The 19,173-nt window shown below is 53.4% G+C and overlaps 1 protein-coding gene across 1 annotated transcript; it reads left to right on the plus strand.

Annotated features, from left to right (window-relative positions):
• Positions 1-8,512: 8,512 nt before the first annotated feature.
• Positions 8,513-15,728, plus strand: LOC142024627 (zinc finger protein RFP-like). The gene is made up of 6 exons (XM_075016768.1): positions 8,513-8,710; positions 10,696-10,791; positions 11,367-11,597; positions 12,174-12,196; positions 12,837-12,952; positions 15,128-15,728. Exons 1-6 carry the CDS (start codon positions 8,513-8,515, stop codon positions 15,643-15,645), a joined length of 1,182 nt encoding a protein of 393 aa, XP_074872869.1. The 3' UTR covers positions 15,646-15,728.
• The last annotated feature ends 3,445 nt before the right edge of the window (positions 15,729-19,173 follow it).

Here is a 19,173-nt window from a genome sequence, read left to right on the forward strand (position 1 = left end):
GCGCTACCCCCACAAAGAGGCCATCTGGCTCCAAGGGCGCGTGGTTCAGAACTGTGCAAACGCTGAGCGGGAAGAGGGACACTTTCACCACCCCTGCCAGGAGTTCGGACGTCGTTCATGTGCTGACGGGTCTCCGCCGCACGTGGAGAAAGCGCCGCATCCGCGACAGCTCCGAGGGGAGCCCTTTGGCCCAACCCTTGTTGACGGATACACCGGAACCCGACCCCGAAACCCAACCGCTCTCGAGGCAGCCCGACAAGGTAGACGGCCTCTCTCTGTCCACCCCTACGGAGGAAGGCGGCCGCAGCTTGCAGGAGTCGGACAAGGAGAACGGAAAAGAAGCCAAAGAGGTAAGAGACGAATGAGCGAGGTGGGGGGGCGGTGTAATGGGATTTTGTAAAAACCTAAAAAGACCCCAGGATCTTGCATTATTTTCTTTCTGGGAACCTCTCCAGAGCTCGACAGGGCCTTCCTTGAGGACCCAGAGCCCCAGGACGACGTTGTGTCAGAGAACGAAGATGAAATGGGCCCACCTTGGTTTTGCTCAGCACCGATACAAACCACTGAAGATAATGCCAAGGACGACGGCGATGAGGAATTTAGGAAGAGGCTTGGTATGGAAGTGGCTGAGCCAGTCCCACGTCGTCAGTGTAAAAAAGGTCTGCGTTCGATTGTGCGCGTTGCTGTTTCTGCTGTCCTTAAGCACTGCCTCAGGGAAAAGCTTTTTGAAGATTGTGAGGCCTGTGTCATAGGTGCACCAGGCCAAAGGCACCAGGACTTGGTGGCCCCTTAGAGACTAACAGAGATTTTGGAGCATATGCTTCAAAACGTCTCTCAAAAAATTCTGTCTGAATTGTTCTGGGCTTGGAGCTTCAGGCACCTCAGTCCCCTCCTTAATAGGGCCCTGGGCACATCCAGCGCCCTCTCACCTGCAGCAGCTCCAGCGCCGGCTGCTGACACGTCCCCTCCAGCTGTGTGTTGAGGGCGCCACCCCGGGAAATCTTCTCCCCCAGCTGGGTGGCATTTTCCTCCCCCCTCGGCCCGATCTCCTGGGCCAGCTCTCCCAGCCGTGCCAGCAGGAGAGGCTCTTGTTCAGCCAGGAACTCCCACGCCACCAGCTGCCTCTCCACGGCCGTCTGCCGCTGGGGTGCGCAGAGGGGCCGGGCTGGCCACAGGGAGAGGGACACAGGACGTGGGCTGTTCCGCGCTGCCCGGGGCTTTTCATTCACAACTCAGCCGGGCCTAGCCAGCTCGCAGCCCCGAAAGAAGGCAGCCCCAGCGACTCCTGTGAGGAGCAGCGAACAGGAGCAGCTCGCGGGCAGCTCGCCTTTGGGAGGAGCCACACACCTGTTCTCACCTTTCTCGTACGGGGTTTCTCTTGTGCCCTCCAAGGCGGCACTAGAAACAAATAAGGGATCTCTGTCAAGGGAGCAATGGAGAGTGACGTGGCTGGGGAGAGCTCTGGTGTTGTGACCTGCGGGGCATGTGCCGTGTTTGTCTTCCTCCCGAATGAGAGAGAGGATTTTCTCTGGCCCAGGGGTGAGCTGGGAGCCATTTTAGAAGAGAAGGTGAAAGGACTTGAGGCACAAATCCCAACCCTCAGGTCCGTCAGAGAAGGTGAAGTGCTACTTGGCCGCTTTTTGGCACCTGACTGGGACACCCCTGGGCGCAGCTGTGCGGGGGGGGGGGGGGGGGCGGTGTCGGGCGCTGGCAGCTGGAACCGGAACTAACCGGTTTTTCCCGCCCTTTTCCCTCAGCGTTCCATCCCCTCAGAGCTGTTTGCCCCCCAGGGCGCCAGGGGCAGGTTTCCCCCCCAGGTGTCTGTCAGAGCCGGTGACGGACGGACGGATGGACGGACGTCCCAGGGGGGCTGCCCGGCACTGCCCCCACCCCCGCAGCAGCAGCGCCGTCTGGCCCAGGGCAGAGCCAGCGCGGGCGTCACGCTGCCCAGCGCCGGCCGGCTGCTGCCTGCCAAGGGAGGGGAAGGAGGAGATCGTCCTCCCACCCGCCCGTCTGTCCCCTCACGCCCCATCCGCACCCCTGCCCCGCTGCCTCCCTCAGCTCCCACCGCCCAGGGACTCCTCAGCGCCCCCCGAGGGCTCCCCGCAGGCCAACGGCCGCAGGTCCTGAGCACCCGCCGCCCTGACGGCCGCCACCCGGCGCTCCCCGAGGGCAGAGCTCTCCGGCCGGGGGCTGAGCGTGTGGGGTGTGCAGGGCGCTGGGCTGGGGCTGGGCTTCCTGCCCACTGCGACGTCCCTGGTCCCAGCACCGGGTGTTTTATTCCATTGACTGTTGGTTACTGATTCTCTTCCCCTCCCCCACAGCGTAAATTAACCCCTAACACACCGAATTCTGGTGTGAATCCCACTCACCACTCCTCACTGTGGGATGCAGAGACAGAGCTGGATACAGGTATGTGTGAGACAGAGACCTGCAGAAGTGGGTCCGTCCCAGGGAAGCTCATCACCTAACACATCAGTTTTTCAGTCTTTAAAGCGCTCCCTGATGGCAGGCTTGTGTTGCTGGAATACAGACTAACACGGCGACCTCCCTGGTACTGTCCCTCGTTAGGGGATCAGGCAGAGGGAGGGGGCCATTCGGGGTCAGCCACAGGGGACAGACGCAATTGGAGGAACGGTTTTGCTTCCCCAGGAGAAGGGTGTTTAACACACTCACCCGCATCCACATCAAACTCCTGAGCCTTCCGTCGAACACCCCCACATACTGCCCAGTGTGCCCCAGACCGCCCCACCCCTCACTGCCCAGATCTCCCCACAGCCCCTCTGAGACCCCGTCTCCCACACGCTGCCCCCAGCAGCACTCCCCAGCCCTGCCGGACTGGGAATGTGTCCCCCACTGGGCTGAGCGAGGCCGTAGGGCTGCATGGGGCTGTCTCCCCCTCACCAGCAGGACCCAGCAGCAGCAACATTTGAAGTTTTAAGTGTCCCTTGAAGGCTGGTCCGCCTGGGAGATTTGGCTCTGGTGGGAGCAGGCCCAGGGATGCAGAGTGGGGATGTCCTGAGGGGTGGGGATAGGTCAGTGGCCACCATGATTGGACAAGTACCAGAGAGGCAGCCGTGTTAGTCTGTGTCTTCGAGAACAAGAAGTCCTGGGGCCCCTTAGAGACTCACAGAGATTTTGGAGCCTGAGCTTTCGTGGGCAAAGACCCACTTCCCCAGATGCCTCCACGAACGCTCATGCTCCAAAGCCTCTGTGAGTCTCTAAGGGGCCCCAGGACTTCTTGTTCCTGACTGGACGGGCTGTCTGGATGAGAGCAGCTGGGGTTGGCTGAAATGAGGGGCTCTTTCAATGGCAATGTACCCACTGTCGCAGGCCCAGGTGACGGACCCGGAAGCAGTGCGCCCCGGCGCTGTCCAAAGGCTGCCTGGTGGGACTAAGGGAATCACTTTGGCCTGTCCCTGCCCACGTACACACTAGCACAGCTCAGCCTTGCACGGGGCAGCTCCCGCCTGGGGTTAGCTTTGCTACGCTCCAGGCTGATCCCAGTGGTACCTGGCAGGGACCTGCGCTGTCTGGAGCCCCGTTGTGGGGGGCCACAAAGCATTAGCGTCCACACAGTGTTCAGCTCCATGACCTCCTCTAGTGCCGGCCGCAGCATCGATGTCTAACCCCTCGCGGAGCTGCCCAGGAGTTCTGCATCCCAGTGGGACCTCCTCTCCCTGCCGGACATGGGGCCTTTATCACAGCACTTCCCCCCAGCAGACACACTCTTTCATGGGGGCAGTGGTGCTGCTGCTTAGCAGGCAGCATGATCGAGAGGGTAGGGCCTTGACAGGACAAGGCGTATTTGGCTTCTATGGTGACCTCAGCCACTGACATGCTGGGTGACCCTCAGTAACTCACTGCCTTGCTTTGTGCCTCAGTTTCCCTTCTTACCCTTTGCCTTCTCCATTTTAACCAAACTCCTCAGGGCCCGGATGTCCCTCAGCGTGTGTTGTGTGGAGCCCAGATCTGCGCTGGAGTTTCTCAGGGCTACTCTGCTGCAAACACAGGTAATGGGGTAACAATGTTTTAACCGGTAAAAATAATTGTGTTGTGCTGTTCTTAAAACAGGGGTTACACAAAGTACCGTTGGATGTTATTTACTATTTGTACATATCTGTTAAGGACTGTCTTGTATTCACGTGCGTTGCGGCTTTTGAAGTTTGGCTTTTGGAGCTGAATTTGAAAACAACGGCTCTTGTTGCTATTTCGGTTGCAGACTCCTGCACAAAGGGCTACGTCGCAGCTTCAGGGGCAAATTCTAAGAATGAGCACCAGGGAGATGCCACCTGGTGACCTTTGCCACTACTTTTCGGTAAACAAGAGAACGGATGTACCTGGGCCATGATAATGTTGGGCACCTGCTGAGGCTTCACAAGATAAGGGCCACCAATTTACCTCAGTGTGCGGTTACAATAGCAAAGCTGGAACATCAGCTACAGATATTTTTATACTCACCTAACAGGCTATTTATACACTTATTTAAATCCATATTCGTAAGTGTCTGCCTACAATAGTAACACCTACCTAACATGGACACAGAGTGTGAGCTCTGCAGGCCATTTGCATTACTGATAAAATAGACCAAAACAGCCTAAAATGGGGTAAGTAGGGAAAACAGGCCAACTCCTCTTGCAAGCCAGAAATCCAACAACTGTACCCTGATTAATAAATGTGTGAGCTATTACGCTTCAGGGTCGTGGTGTTCTTGTGATTATCCAGGCACCTACATATTTGACCAGGTGATGCTCTGCATTGCAACATCTCTGCTCCTCCATGAATCCCACCCAATCATTGAAATTAGAAGCTCACAGAAGAAGAGTCGCAGTCCTGGCTGAGGGTGGGGTTGCTCCTTCCTCCCCATTTTGGGCCTAGGCTCATGTCCAGCCAAGAAGAAAGGTTTGTTCGTTTTTCCAATGCAGTAGTGAATATGAGGCTGCAATCTCATTGTACCAGCCTAGTGGGGCTCAGGCGAGTAATGGTTTCACCTCAGTGACGGCTAACCCGCCCCAGCACCTTCCCGCCCCCAGAACTTTCCAGCCACTGACACTGAGGTGAAACCACTTGCCTTGTTTACACACAGACTGCACAAGGAGGGGCAGAAACCTGCATCCTGGTGTAGACACCCCCAGAGACTGTCTCTGGGAGCAGGTCCCACCCCACAAACACCTCCTTGGGCACCACTGTGATTCCTGATGTGCAGAAGGAATGTGAGCAACATATTTCACACACCTTCAGCCTCCCTTTCACAAATTCAGCACCTCAGAAATCACAGGGGAGAGACAGCCCCAAGTGTGCAGCCCCCTCGCACAGAGCCCAGCTGGGGAACGCTCATTTCCACAGCTGCAGAGAGCACAAGAGACAGGGCACAGGCTGGGTATCAACAAACCACAATCAAACCCAGCCCTCAGCACAGGGACATGTCCGTCTGTTCCCTATTGACGTTGGGGGGGATCCAGCTGAGCAGGGAACCAAACCCACCACTCTGCCCCAACAAGTGATGCCGGGAAAAGAGAAAGGAATATGTTCTTTATTTACCATAAATACCTGTCTCTCTCCCACTCCCTGTGATCTCTGTCACAGAACATCCCCCTCCTGTTCTCCAGTCTTCCCCCTGGATTTATCCCTTCCCCTCTCCCTGCCTCTGGCCGCTTCTCCTCTGCAGGGGGTTTCCTGGCACTGTTTTCTATCGATTTTCACCCTTTCTCCAGGACACTCTGGTTAGTTGGTTTTACTTTCTCCTTCCCTTTTCCCTCCATTTCCCCACCAGCCCCTCTGACTCTCGCAGTGTCGCTAACCTGAGAGGTTACACACCAGGCGTCTGAACTGACACTGGCTGCCCTGAAAACGGAGTTTCAAAGCAACACACTACGGCCATTCGACTCGGGCAGCTTCTGTTGATAAAACTCCAGCGCATCCATGCAGCTAAAGCGCTCCCTCGCCAGTGTGTCGACAGAAGGCAGCTGTTCTGCCAGCAGCTTCATACCTCTCCCAGTTCAGGTATAACATCCCTGTCAACAGTGTTTTGTCGGCAGAGGGCCGTGCAGCGCTCTGTTTGCAGGGCTGCCATTGCATTGTTCTGTCCCCCCAGGGCAGCGCAGTCTGGCTGTCTGGTTCATAGAGCAAGTTGTGCGAAGCAGCAATCTGCCCACAGATACTCTGCCGAGATTTCTCTGTCAACAGTGACTTTTGTTGACAGAAGCTGCCCGTGTAGACATGGCCATTATATGTCCTGCTTTATCCGGTGATGTTAGAACTCCCCCTGCCCAACCCCAGGGGTGCGACAGTCACAGCGTTACCAGCTCCCCAGCAGTTACAGGGGAGGGGGACTTTGACCCCTGTGGCAGGAGCTCTGGCTCAGAGACCCCAATGAGATCTAAGGACACAGATCAGTACAAAACATTTCCGCTGCTGCGGAGCTTCCAGGTTCTCACCCTCTGCCCCCCGTTAATTGATGTGCCTGTTCCCAGCCCAGCTGTTAATTCTGTCCCACCCAGCCCCACATCTGCCGCTCAGGACCCCTCCTGCAGCACCAGGGGTTTATCCCCCGCCCCTCTTATCTCTGGGGATGCCGGGAGGGAGGGGAAGAGATGAGGAGCCAGGGGCTGGGTACATGGGAGTCCTCCAAGTTCACAGGGACTGATGTATGTGAGGCTGGAGAGGCTGATTTCAGGAGCACAGTTGGAGCTGGGATTGCCACAGCCCCAGCCAGGGCCGGATTCTCTCCCCAGGGATGGAGCCCGGTGGGAAAGTGAAGATCAGGGCCTGAGTAGCAGCATCGATAAGTGTCACCTGCCCCTGGTCACAGTCCAGACACACCCGGATCCTGCGGGGGTCCTGGCTCAGGGGTAGGGGGGTCACAGGGGAGGTGAGAGCCTGGAACTGATCCCCCAACCACCGCACAGCCCAGACTGCCCCCCCCAGGGCTGAGGCTGATCCGTCCCTTCCTGCTCACAGACTCTCTGGCCCACCCCCCACCTCCACCTCCCAGCAATGTCTCCCCGAGGTGAACCCCTCACAGCCCAGCACACAGGGCCACGTGTCGAATCTCTCCGGGTTGTTGGGCAGTCGCTGCCGTGTGTCTGCCTGTCTCACACTTTTCCCACCCTCAGACAGGACGAGTCGGGGATGAGCCGTGTCTGGATCCAGAGTCACATGGGCTGCAGGGGAGAGAGAATCAGAGCGTGAGGGGCAGAGCTCAGCCCTGGGGGAGGGTTTGATGGGTCAGTGACAGAATCTGGCCCAGCTGGAGAGTGACTCAGGGAATCTCCTCTCCCCAGGGCAGGAGGCTGCTACTTGTGGCTCCGGAGCCACGTGGTGCTCCTTAAGGACTTCTTTGTGGCTGCCGATGTTGTAATTGCCAAGTGAGAAAAACAGTAAACCGCCTGATTATTTGTGAAAAACGGTGAACATCTAAAAGCCCCCAACTAAAGCCCCCGCACTACCTAGAAAAGGACACGTGCTCTTGAAATGTTGGATCAAATGGAGAGAGAAACTTTCTGCATCTCCGCGTCTCCGGTCACTGAACGACAATTCCCTGATGCCCGATTGTCTGAGCCCCCAGGTATTTCCCACAACTGTGAAAGGGAGGGAAAAAATCTTTAAAAACCACTTCGGGCCCTTTATTCTGTGCAGCTGAGAACATTTCACCCCGAAATAATGAGAAATGCTGACAAAGAAACACCCGTGTCCCCCTCCAAGCAGAGCCGTGAATTCTGCCAGACTGACGGCCCCCTTAGACACACACGGCCCCGGCCCCTGCCCTGCGCCACAGGGGGAGGCTGACGTCCGGGGGAGCCCCTGTGAGCACAGGTGCGGGGAGGAAGCACTCCAGAGACGCGCTGCCCCCACCACAACTTTAACTGCCAAGTGGGTGTCCCTGGCCCCTCCCGGCCCCTCTGGGTGGCCTCCCTGCGTCCTCCCCCGCAGGCACCAGCACCCCGGCAGTGACTCCCCACACCTGAAACTGGCCCGAGTGGCCCCTTTCCCGCAACAGCCTCCAGGGCTCTGACTTCAGCTGGGGCCTGTTAGTCTGTTTCAGCCACAACAAGCAGGAGCCTGCGGCACCTGGAAGACTGTAACAGATTTATTCCGGCTGCCCATGAGCGCTTAGGCCAGTCAATGAGCTCGTGGGAGTCCCAGGGCCCCGGTGTTACCGGTGAGCTCCTCCCAGCCCAGCAAACAGCCTGAGTCAGATCCAGGAAGGGAAACACCCACTCGCTGCAGCGCATGAGCCTGTTCCTGAGCTCAGGAAAGTGAAACTCACCCTGTTCCCAGCCCGGAGGGAGCCATGGCTGCAGGGAGCCCCCTGCAAAGTCTCCAGGAAGAAACCACATGTCCCGTCTGTCTGGAGTATTTCACAGCCCCGGTCACTCTGGAGTGTGGGCACAACTTCTGCCGAGCCTGCATCAGCCGGTGCTGGGAGGGACCCGACCCAGCCGCCTCCTGCCCTCAGTGCAGAGAGACTGTGCAGCAGAGACACCTCCGGCCCAACAGGCAGCTGGCAAACATGGCAGAACTCGTCAAACGGCTGAGTTTGCAGGCAGCGAAGGGAGCAGGCGGGGACGGGGTGTGTGGGGAGCACCAGGAGGCTCTGAAGCTGTTCTGTGAAGAGGATCAAACCCTCATCTGTCTGATCTGCAGAGAGTCCCGGGCTCACCGCGCTCACACTGTGTTTCCCATAGAGGAGGCTGCCCAGGAGTACAAGGTACAGAGCTGCTGTCCAGTCTGATGGGTAATAACTTTGCGTTTTACTGACAAGTCAATGGCACCATTCCGGTGTGTGCAGCCTTCAGGGCCTGAAAGTTGCTGTACAAATTAGTGATGCTCCAGCCTGGCAAAAAGGCAACAAAGGAAGTTTTTAAGTTTGTCTTTGTGAGGGACACCCCTCCCCCCTGTGCTGTGTGGAAAATGGGCTGTGACTGTAAATCTGTACAGCTTAGAGATGCTTTGAACAAAAGATGGTTTGTAACCGATTACATTTAATGTTCAAACCTGCTGAGTGTGTAATTGTTGTGAGTAGTTGGAAATACGCTGTGTGTGCTTGTTTAGAGTTAGAGGTGCTAATAACAGCCATTGCTGGAGATTCTGGGGTTAGTTTTCCTCATGACTGAGCAATTAACCTGAGGGCTAGTAAATGGCTTGTTGTTCTGTAGGTCTGGGAGGTGGCTGGTTTAAAGACATGTAACTCTGCCACCTGGTACAGGCCTCCATTTTGGGGGGATGCTTAACGGATGCCTGTTGGGGTGGAGTGGGGAGAAAGGGAGCCCATTTTAGCAATAGGTGTTTTTCAGCCCAGTGTTTTAGCCAGCTTCACTTTTTGTGTCTAGCCTGCCTTCGAAATAGCCTGACATCCCCTGCGGCTACGTCTGCTCTTACTGGGAATGTTGACGGCTGCTACACAACTTTAGTTACACCAATTGCAAACCTAAAATTGATTTTGCAGCTGTCGACTTTGGTCCCTGTCCTCACTGCCGAATGTTGATGGGAGCGCTCCTCCGGTCGGCAGTCCTTAATCTTTGTGGTTTGCAAGGAGTTCTGGGGGCAACCTAAACCCCAGAACGAGCCGTTTCACGCAGGTGCAAAACAGCGCCCCAGAAGATCGTCCCTTCTGTGACCCGTGTAGACCTGCCCTAAGGCTGTGTCCGCACTGCAGGTTTTTCAGAAATAACTTTTCTCAATGTTCTAACAGCTAAATAAGTTATTTCTGAGAAGAGCGCTCACACTGCCAGAGCATTTCAATACGGAGCATTCACACTAGAGAGCCCAGTTTTGAAATAAGAGCTAGGATGGGATGTCTCCCAAGAGGCCAATTAAGTCTTAATTTCCTCTCCTTCATACACACTGAGTCACTTTCAAATTCAAAAGGGGGAGGAGGTCAGTGGAAGTTGTTTGTTTTGGGGGAGTTACGATTTTGAGTAAAATGCCCTGTTAGACCAGACTAGCAAGCTTTGCAGCGTGGGCACAAGGGTTTGTGGGATCTGGCCCCTACCTATAAAGGGGCTTTTCTGGGAAAACAAAACCAAACCAAAACCAGTGTAGACAAGTCCTAAGAAACACAGAGAACGTTACTGGAGACCCAGGCTGGGATGAGATTCTTTTTGACGTAAAGATTTTACCTGCGATAAAGGCAGCTGTGACGCTATGAGGCCCATCTCACCAGCACTGAGCAGTGAAGAGGAGCAGCCGTTGGGAGGGAAAGATGTGCTGCTGAAGGCCCCAGGCCCAGCAGGGATAGGAGGTTCCCACTGGGAGGCTGAACTCCTGCGCAGCTCCACAAGGGGTTAAACTCAGATGCTGCGGCCGGCACTAGAGGAGGTCGCTGGGCTGAACGCTGTGTGGGCCTCAGGTGCCCTCAGCTCACCCACAACAGGGCTCAGATGGAGCAGCTGATTCACCCCCATGTGACTCCAGTGCCCTGGAATGTGCTACACCTCTCAGCAATTCGCAAGTACCCACAAAGCTTGGGCAGAATCCAGATCTCCCGCAAATTACTAACAAGCCCTAATGTGAATTAGTATCACGTCTGGCTGTGACCAGCCCTGGGGCTGCATTAATAACGTGTCCTCTCCTGGGGAGTCTCGATGTCATCAAGCAAATAAAACTAAAAGTTATCTTGAGTTATCTTGGTGGAGAGAAATACCCAGCGCTCAACCCAAAGTAAAACCTCCCAAATCCTTTCTGTTTCCTCAGGGAAAAATCCAGGACCATTTGAAGACTCTGAGAGAAGAGAGAGAAAAGCTGCTGGGACTGAAAGCGACTGGAGAGGAGAAAAGCCGGGAGTGCCTGGTAGGTGCCAATTGTTATGAACCATCAGGGCTGGCAGAGGGAGGTCTGTTTGGAGGCAGACTCCTGCGTGGCCTTGGTGAAGGAGGGATAGTGAGTGTCTCTGTGATTGGGGATTGCTGGGTTAGAGCCGTGTGCAGACAAGCCCTGAGCTTCCATTGCAGGGGATGAGTTAGTATCTATCCCTTGTGGCTTTCCCACAAATCCTCCCCAAGGGAACTCACTGTCCCCAGGAAGTGCTGCCTGCTGTGTCTGTTCACTTCCTTCTTTTTCCTCCACTTGCGTCTCTGTCAGTGCGGTGCTGAGCCCGGCCTCCTGCTGCTCGGAGTCTGAACTCCCAGAGGCCATGAATGACAGAATGTGCTAACTGGCAACCTTGGCAACCTCCCTTTCAGAGATAACAGGGGACAAAGGGGGAAACTCAGAGAGACTCTTCTGCCTTTTGTGCACAGAACAGAGTCAAAAGTCAGATGTTGGGTTTTTCAAAGACGTTCTCCCTCCTGCGCACTCAGCTCCCCATGACAAGGCCCCAGGCGCCACCCGTGGCCCTGACCAGCCCTTCCCCTGTGTTCCTACAGAGACAGACACAAACCGAGAGGCAGAAAATCGTGTGGGAATTCCAGCAGCTGCGGCAGTTCCTGGAGGAACAAGAGCGACTCCTGCTGGCCCGGCTGGAGAAGCTGGAGGAGGAGATTGTGAGGATCCAGAATGACAGTGTCAGTGAACTCTCTGCGCAGATTTCCCGTCTCAGTGAGCTGATGGGTGAGCTGGAGGGGAAGTGTCAGAAGCCAGCGAGTGAATTCCTGCAGGTGAGACTGAGGGAGACACAGAGACTCTGTGTGAGCCCCAGGGCTGGAGATCCCAGATTAAAAAATAGCTGTTGCTTTGCACCCACCAGCCACAGCTCCTCCACTTCTCCCTGCACGTCCTGCCTGCCACAGTCAGCTGGGGGGGAGATGCAGGGTGGGGAGGAAAGAAACAGGTCAAGGGTGTGCTGGAGGGAGGGGATGGGCACAGGTGGGGAAGAGGGAGTGTGGGGGCAGGAAGAGGTGGGGCAAAGTGTGGCATTGCCGGAGGGGGTGGAGTGGGAGTGGGGTTCTGCATCCCCAGGGAGAAGTGGAAGCTGGTGCCTATGGCTACAAACATCCCAGCTCCCCTCACAGGGAAGGGAGGCTCCTGAATCATAAGCTCTGGAGTCCAGCAGTCCACGGTCTCGAGTTACAGACACAGAGCTATTAGAGATGGTAAAGCCCCATTAGCTCAGGGAATCCAAGGCCCTGGGGCCAGGGCAGGGCCCCTCTTCCCTATTTTTGCAAACTCCCTTCCCTGGGATCCCCTGTGTGTGTTGTGTGGGACTGAGATTCTTTTCTCTCCTTCCCCTGTAGGACGTCAGAAGCACCTTGAGCAGGTACGTGGCTCTCAGTCCCCCTCACACCTCTCAGTGTTGGGAAATATCTTGGAGGTGGTGTTACCACTGAATCTCCCCAGGGCTCTACAGTGAGATGTTAGGGGCAGGTCAGATCCAAGCTGCAAATATCCCTGATCATCTCCAGCCTGAGGGTCTCACCCCTGCACAGACTTTACAATTATCCCCTCAACAGCAAAGTCTGACCTCAAGTATTCCCTAGAGGTGTCACCTCCCTGGGGGACCGGCTGCCCCAGGACTATGAGGCTGGAACATCGGCTTGTCACTGCTGGGCACTGGGTGAATTGGTGTCTGAGTCTAGTTCCTAGTGGGCAGATTTGTACAGCACTTCCACTGGCAGCATCCTGTCCCTCAGAGCCTGGAGGCCAAGGCGTGAATGGGCCATGGAGACGCAATTCCCCTTTTGTCCCCAGAGCTGGTCTCTCCAGGCCGTAGTTCTAGAATCTGAATGGGGCCTGCGAGGGGAATGTTGCAGGGCCCTGGGCTGTGCTGCACCTGCTCTCAGGCTGGGAGAGGCCGAGGGATTCTAACTCCCAGCCCCTCAGAGCAGAGACTCACTGGCAAGAACTGAAGAACCGAGTCACTAAATTCAGTCTCACTGTCTGACGTTACCTCTGTCCAGGTGTGAGAAGGGGAAGTTCCAGCCGCCAGCGGAGATTTCCCCTGAACTGGAAGGACAAGTCAGTGGTTTCTCCCTGAAAACTGTTGCTCTCTCCGAGACTCTGAGCAAGTTCAAAGGTACATAGAAGAGATCTCGGAAAGGAAAGTGAGTTAAGCATCTGGAACAGTGCCAAATGCCAAGGTCTCTGGTCAACTGGTTCACAATGAGGTTCGGCTTCTATTTAATTGTGGGGTGAGAATGGTACAAACTTGAGGTCCACCACTCAGGTTGATTAATTAAAAAACGTATTTGTTCCAAAAGCATGCTGTGCAGTTCCAGTTACCATCAGACACAGAGTGGCAGCCATGTTAGTCTGTATTCTAGCAATACTAAAAAGCAGTCTAGTCGCACTTTAAAGACTAACAAAATAATGTATTAGGTGATGAGCTTCTGTGCGACAGACCTACTTCTTCAGATCAGAGCCTTACGAGCACAGACTCAGTATATAAAGCACAGAGGTCCAAAAATTGTTATCAGCATTGACAAATCAGAAAAATTGTTATCAAGGTTGGCAAATCAGAAGAGCACAGGGACGGCGGAGGGTGTGATGTGGGGAAGTTAAGAGTTAAATAAAACATCAAAGTATGTAAAAGAGTCCTTATAATGGGTCAGGTAATTGCTGTCCCTCTTCAAAACATGGGTTAATGTTTCAAATTTGAATATGAATGTTAGTTCTGAGCATTCTCTCTGTAGACACTTGTTAAAGTCCCTTTTCAATAGAACACAAACTTTCAGGTCTTAAACAGGATGGCCCACTCCATTAAAGTGCTGGCTGACAGGTTTGTGTATTTGGAGTTGTTTGATGTCTGTTCTATGTCCATTCATTCTTTGTGGAAGAGTGTTTGCAGTCTGTCCTATATACAGGGTGTGTGGGCATTGTTGGCAGATGATGGCATATATGATGATAGTTGAGGGCCAGGAGAATGTGTCCAGGATTCTGTAATTAACGTGGTTTTGTCCAGTGATGGTATCTTTGTCCAGAATAGATCTGTGGACAAAGTTGGCAACAGGGCTTGTTGCAAGGAAAAGTTCCAGGATTAGTATTATTGTGGTTTAGCCTGTGGTTGCTGGTGAGAATCCTCATAAGTTTGGGAGGTTGCCTATAGGAAAGAACAGGCCCTTCTGGAGTGTGGCATCATGATTTAGGATAGGTTGTAGGGCTTTAATGATGCCTTGCAGTGGTTTGAGTTGGGGGCTGCAGGCGATGACCAGTGATGTTCTGTTATTGGCTTTTTTGGGCCTGTCTTGGGGTAGTTGGCTTCTGGGTATTCGTCTGGCCCTGTTGATTTGTTTTTAAACTTCTCCTGGTGGGTAATTCAGGTCTATGAATGTTTGGCAGATTTTGGAGTTTTCGGTCTCTGTCAGTAGGATCAGAGCAGATGTGATTGTATCTCAGGGCTTGACTGTAAATGATGGATTGTGTTGTGTTACCATTAGAGTGAGAAATGACAGAAACATGGAAAGAAATACTACCCATTTGCCTCCTCCTGCGGTAAGGGCAGGCCCTGCTGCATTTCCCCTGTGATGCTCTAACTATCCCTTACACTATCTACAATATTACGCACATCCTGTTTATATATTGACTAGCAGATTAATCCATCATTGCTTAGGTTCTTAAGTCAGTTGGGGCTGGTTTGAAAATGAAGGAAAAAGATTCACGCTTTATTGAAATGATTGTATTTTTCAAAATTACAGTGTTGTTTTGATTGTTAATTTTTATTATGGATTTTTTTAAAAAAGGATTGTTAACATATTTCCATTAAATTTTTTAGTACAGAGGGGAACTTCACGATGTGTGTATTTATTTTTTGTCACTATAAACTATTTCCATTCAGTTTTAACAAAAAAGGGCACCAGTTAATGTGGTTTCCAGTAACATTTTCTTTTAGTTTTCAAACCTTTCAGATTTAAGGTGTGGGGGAGGGGAGCTCTGCCAATGGTCACTGAGTTGGACCATCTGCCGGGGCTCCCAGACTCTAGTCCCTCCCCAGGGAGAGGTGGGGGCAGGAGGGGAAAGATCCTGAGCCCCAGGCCTGGCCCAGCCGATCCTTTCACCCTGTCCCTGACCCGTCCCTGCCTGTGAGTGACTCTCCCCAGCCCTGGGCTGAGATCTCAGAGCTGTCGGGCACAGCCTGGGGGAAGGAGATTCCCCGAGTCACTCTCCAGCTGGGCCCGATTCTGTCACTGACCCATCAAACCCTCCCCCAGGGCTGACCTCTGCCCCTCACGCTCTGATTCTCTCTCCCCTGCAGCCCGTGTGACTCTGGATCCAGACACGGCTCATCCCGACCTCGTCCTGTCTGAGGGTGGGAAAAGTGTGAGATGGGAACATACACGACAGCGACTGCCCGACAACCCGGAGAGATTCGACGCTGAGCTCTGTGTGCTGGGCTGTGAGGAGTTCACCTCGGGGAGACATTGCTGGGAGGTGGAGGTGGGGGATGGGTTGTTCTGGGCTGTGGGGGTGGCCAGAGAATCTGTGAGGAGGAAGGGATGGATCAGCCTCAGCCCTGAGGGGGGGATCTGGGCTGTGGAGCAGTGGGATGATCAGTTCCAGGCTCTCACCTCCCCTGAGACCCCCCTGACCCTTAGCCGGGCTCCCCGCAGGATCCGGGTGTGTCTGGACTGTGACCGGGGGCAGGTGACATTTATCGATGCTGGTGCCGAGGCCCCGATCTTCACTTTCCCGCCGGGCTCTGTCCCTGGGGGGAGAATCCGGCCCTGGCTGGGGGTGTGGCACCGTAGCTCCCATCTCCGACTGTGTCCCTGAAATCAGCCTCTCTAGCCTCAGTCTCAGTGGGGGGCTGGAGAGACCCCACTGAGCAGGGAACCAAACTCTCCACTCTGCCCCCAGGAACTGATGCCGGGAAATGAAAAAGGACAAAACACGTCAGAATTGTCTTTCCTGCTTTATTTACTGGAAATACCTGACAGACCCCAGTGAGATCTTAGGACACAGATCGGTACAAATCGCATCCAGCTCCCCACCCCACCCCCTGGTGACCCTCATTAATTAATTGTGTCCTGCTCCTGCAGCAGCCTGGCTGTTAGTTCTGCCCCTGCCCAGCCCCACATCTGCCCCTCAGGGCCCCTCCTGCAGCCCCAGGGACAGGAGGGGGAGAGAGATGAGCCCCTCCAGCCCCAACAGCGAACAGACCAGCACGTCCCTGTGCTGAGGTGGGGCATTACTGGAGTGTAAAATGAACATGCAAAATATGATTGCAATCGCTCTTCTCTGCTTGTACCAAATCTTCTGCCAGCTAGGCCAAGGGAGGTGTCTGGTGATTCGCTGAATCTCTTTATTCGGCTCAGATGTTTGTATTATTGTTGTTACCCTTCTGCCGGAAGGAACTGGCAGCAACCAGGGCCGGGTTCAACATCGAGGGGTTCCTTTCATCCATCTCACACAGAACCGGGTCAAGCCCCCAGCCAGTAGCCTGGGAAGGTCACACACCCCTGGGGGCCTCGGAGAGGCAACGCTTCCCCCCTCGCAAGCACACAGTCTGAGTGCAGAAACGGACTTTCAATAAAAGAGGCAGAAAAGTCAATTAGCATAAGCTTGGGAAAATCCCACACCCAGAGTTCATAACCAGTTCTCAAGTAACTGTCCCAGCTCAGATGCATTGAGCAGTGTCCTTGGCCTCTCAGGCTCTCCAGTCCAGTACTGTGACCAGCCAATCCACACACCCAACTTTCTCCGGACCCCCACTTCAAATGCCCCACTTACAACTTGGTCCAGTCCCTGTGGGCACTGACACCTCACACTGATGCTTTCCCTCACGGAACCTGAGACAAGGCCACCTTTGTGCCCATCCGGCGTTCTGCTTGCTCCTACCAGCCGTCCATGGGTCGTGCCTTCTGTCCATCCACTGCTCCTCCTCCCGGCCACCCGCCGGTCCTGCCATCCACTGCTCCTCCTACCAGCTGCCCGCCGGTCACACCGCCTGCCAGTCACGCCATCCATCACTCCTCCTACCAGCTGCCCACCTGTCACACCATCCCGTAGCACAGTGGGTCTGGCCTGAGGTAAAACCCTGTAATTTCAGCTCTTGGGGGCCTCAGCTGCCCCCCTGTAGTTTCAGCTCTAGGTAGCCACCAAAGTGGAGTCTCATAAAAACATCAGTATCCAGCACTATCTTTTAACACACAAGAGAACTACTCAAAGCAAACTTACAGCTATAGGGCCAAGGCATAAACAGGGCTAAGCCACTCAGCTATCTTGTTCAAACCATACCCCCCAACCCCTGCACATTTGCTTTATAATGCTTCAAACGAGGGAGCTCTGTGTAATCCATGTCTTATGCAGTTATATCGACTGCCCTGTCCCCCCCAATGACTTGGAGCATTGGTGAGATTTCACAATTCTCATACTGAGCGTTAGCATAAATTGTGATTCTACAACAATGTGTTTACAGTCGACAAAATCTCATTGCTTCCTTGTTACCCATCACTCTTTGTTTGCCAGGTATCACATATGCACCCCTTTGCATTCTCATGCAAATGATCTCTGGGAGACACTTTCCTCCCAGCCTTCAGCAGCATTGAGTTCCTGCTGGCACATTCCTTACAAAAATATTTCAGAGTAACGCATCCACGCTGCAGGGAAAATAAGCAAAACTTATTCCCAAATAGTGTCTCCACACACAATAGAGCCTCTTGTGGATTAGAGTCCCTGAAAGCACGGCTTCCAGGGGCTCTAATCTGCACTACCACGGCTACACAGCAAAATTATTTCAGAATAAATATTCCATAACAGCTCATTTTGAAATAGGCCGTCCTGCTGTTTACACAGCCCCTAGTTTGGAATGGGCCCTGTTCTTCATGGAATGAGTTTGACCAAATTTGAAATAAGCCCTTCACTATTTCGAAATAATTTTGCAATAGTGGTTTTACTGTGTAGACACTCGCAAAGTTACTTGGGAATAGTGGCCGTTATGCCACAATAACTTTGCTGCGTAGACACACCCTCACTGACTGCAAACCTGGCCCCCATGTTAAAGGGACACTGCCAAGTTGAACGACAATGGGCTGGATTCTCATTCTCACCCAGGTCCCTTTATTTATACCACTCTGGCATTGCCATCCCCGGGGGTTCAAAAGCCACGAATCAGGCCCAAAAAGATATCATGAGAGATTTAGAAAAATAATGTGTGAGGATTTTTTATTATTTGTGTTCTGATTTTGAGGCATGGAGCTGGCACTACAGTCACAAAGGTATTTGAATAGTATTTAGATTGCAGGTACATTATTATTTATAACACATTCATAATAGTACAGTCATTATCTGACTGGTGCTGAAAGAGAAGCAGAAACGCTCCTCCCATTAAAAAAAAACCTGTCAGGTGGCACTTGTTTTCTTTTTCCAGTGGTTGTCTGTAAAAATAATAAGATTATAAAACCACAACATTTAAACATATTTCTTCAGACCTAATTTGTTTGGCGTTTCTTTTTCACAAATCTGTTTTTTAAGCTTGAAGGAAGGACAGGCCTTTTTTAAACACTTGTTTTTTCTATTTTTTATATAAAAGAACGACACTAAGCGTCCTTCTTTTGGCTGCCATAATGATGTTTATTCTGGGTTTGCACTTAATATTTAATTTTTATGCTTAATGATACGATTGCTAAACATCCTCCTATCAGAAGGACATCAGTTGTTCATTCAGATAATTTTCTCTTGTCAGTTTTTGTTCTTTGTAAAATAAAAGGCATCAAAACCCCCGAACTTTTTAAAATCAGCTTTGGAGAATTACATGCAGCAATTTTTGGGTATGAATCTCCCTCTCCCCCGGCCCAGCCTGTCTGTGGTCCGTCAATATATTCCAAGCCCAAAAGTGCTCTGTGGCCAAATTAGTTCAGGAAACACTGACCTACCGGAATCGTTCCCCCCCACCCCACTGAAATGCAGCCACCTCTGGAGGGAAATACACCGGCTGGTCAGCAGCGCACCACACGGCTGCAGGATGTCTGAAGGGAAGGGTGGAAGATGAACCCCACACCGCCTGGCCCTGCAGGAGGCAACCTGCAGTCACCCAGGCTGGACTCTGGGCACACTCAGAGCCCCTGTTCAAGCAGCGCTGTGAGATTTTAAGGATGCCAAACAGCCCTGGCTGTCAGTTCTCCTCAACCACTGGCACTAGCGAGGTCAGAGCGCCCCCTACTGCCAGTCTGCAGCACTGAGCTCTGATCAGCCCTGTGTGTGGTCCCCACTTCCCAGGATCGGTCTACACTGGGAGTTAAGTCAATGGCAGATACACAATTCTAGTTTCTGCAGTTGCGGAGCTAGACTCGACCTCTCTGC

Source organism: Carettochelys insculpta, chromosome 22, assembly GCF_033958435.1.
Source record: "Carettochelys insculpta isolate YL-2023 chromosome 22, ASM3395843v1, whole genome shotgun sequence".
NCBI lineage: Eukaryota > Metazoa > Chordata > Testudines > Carettochelyidae > Carettochelys > Carettochelys insculpta.

Coding starts and splice junctions, on each gene's coding strand:
- LOC142024627 (XM_075016768.1), top strand. CDS start 8,513: ATGGCAGAACTCGTCAAACGGCTGAGTTTGCAGGCAGCGAAGGGAGCA. Junction 11,598..12,173: donor CAGCGAGTGAATTCCTGCAG/GTGAGACTGAGG, acceptor CTTCCCCTGTAG/GACGTCAGAAGCACCTTGAG. Junction 12,953..15,127: donor GACTCTGAGCAAGTTCAAAG/GTACATAGAAGA, acceptor TCTCCCCTGCAG/CCCGTGTGACTCTGGATCCA.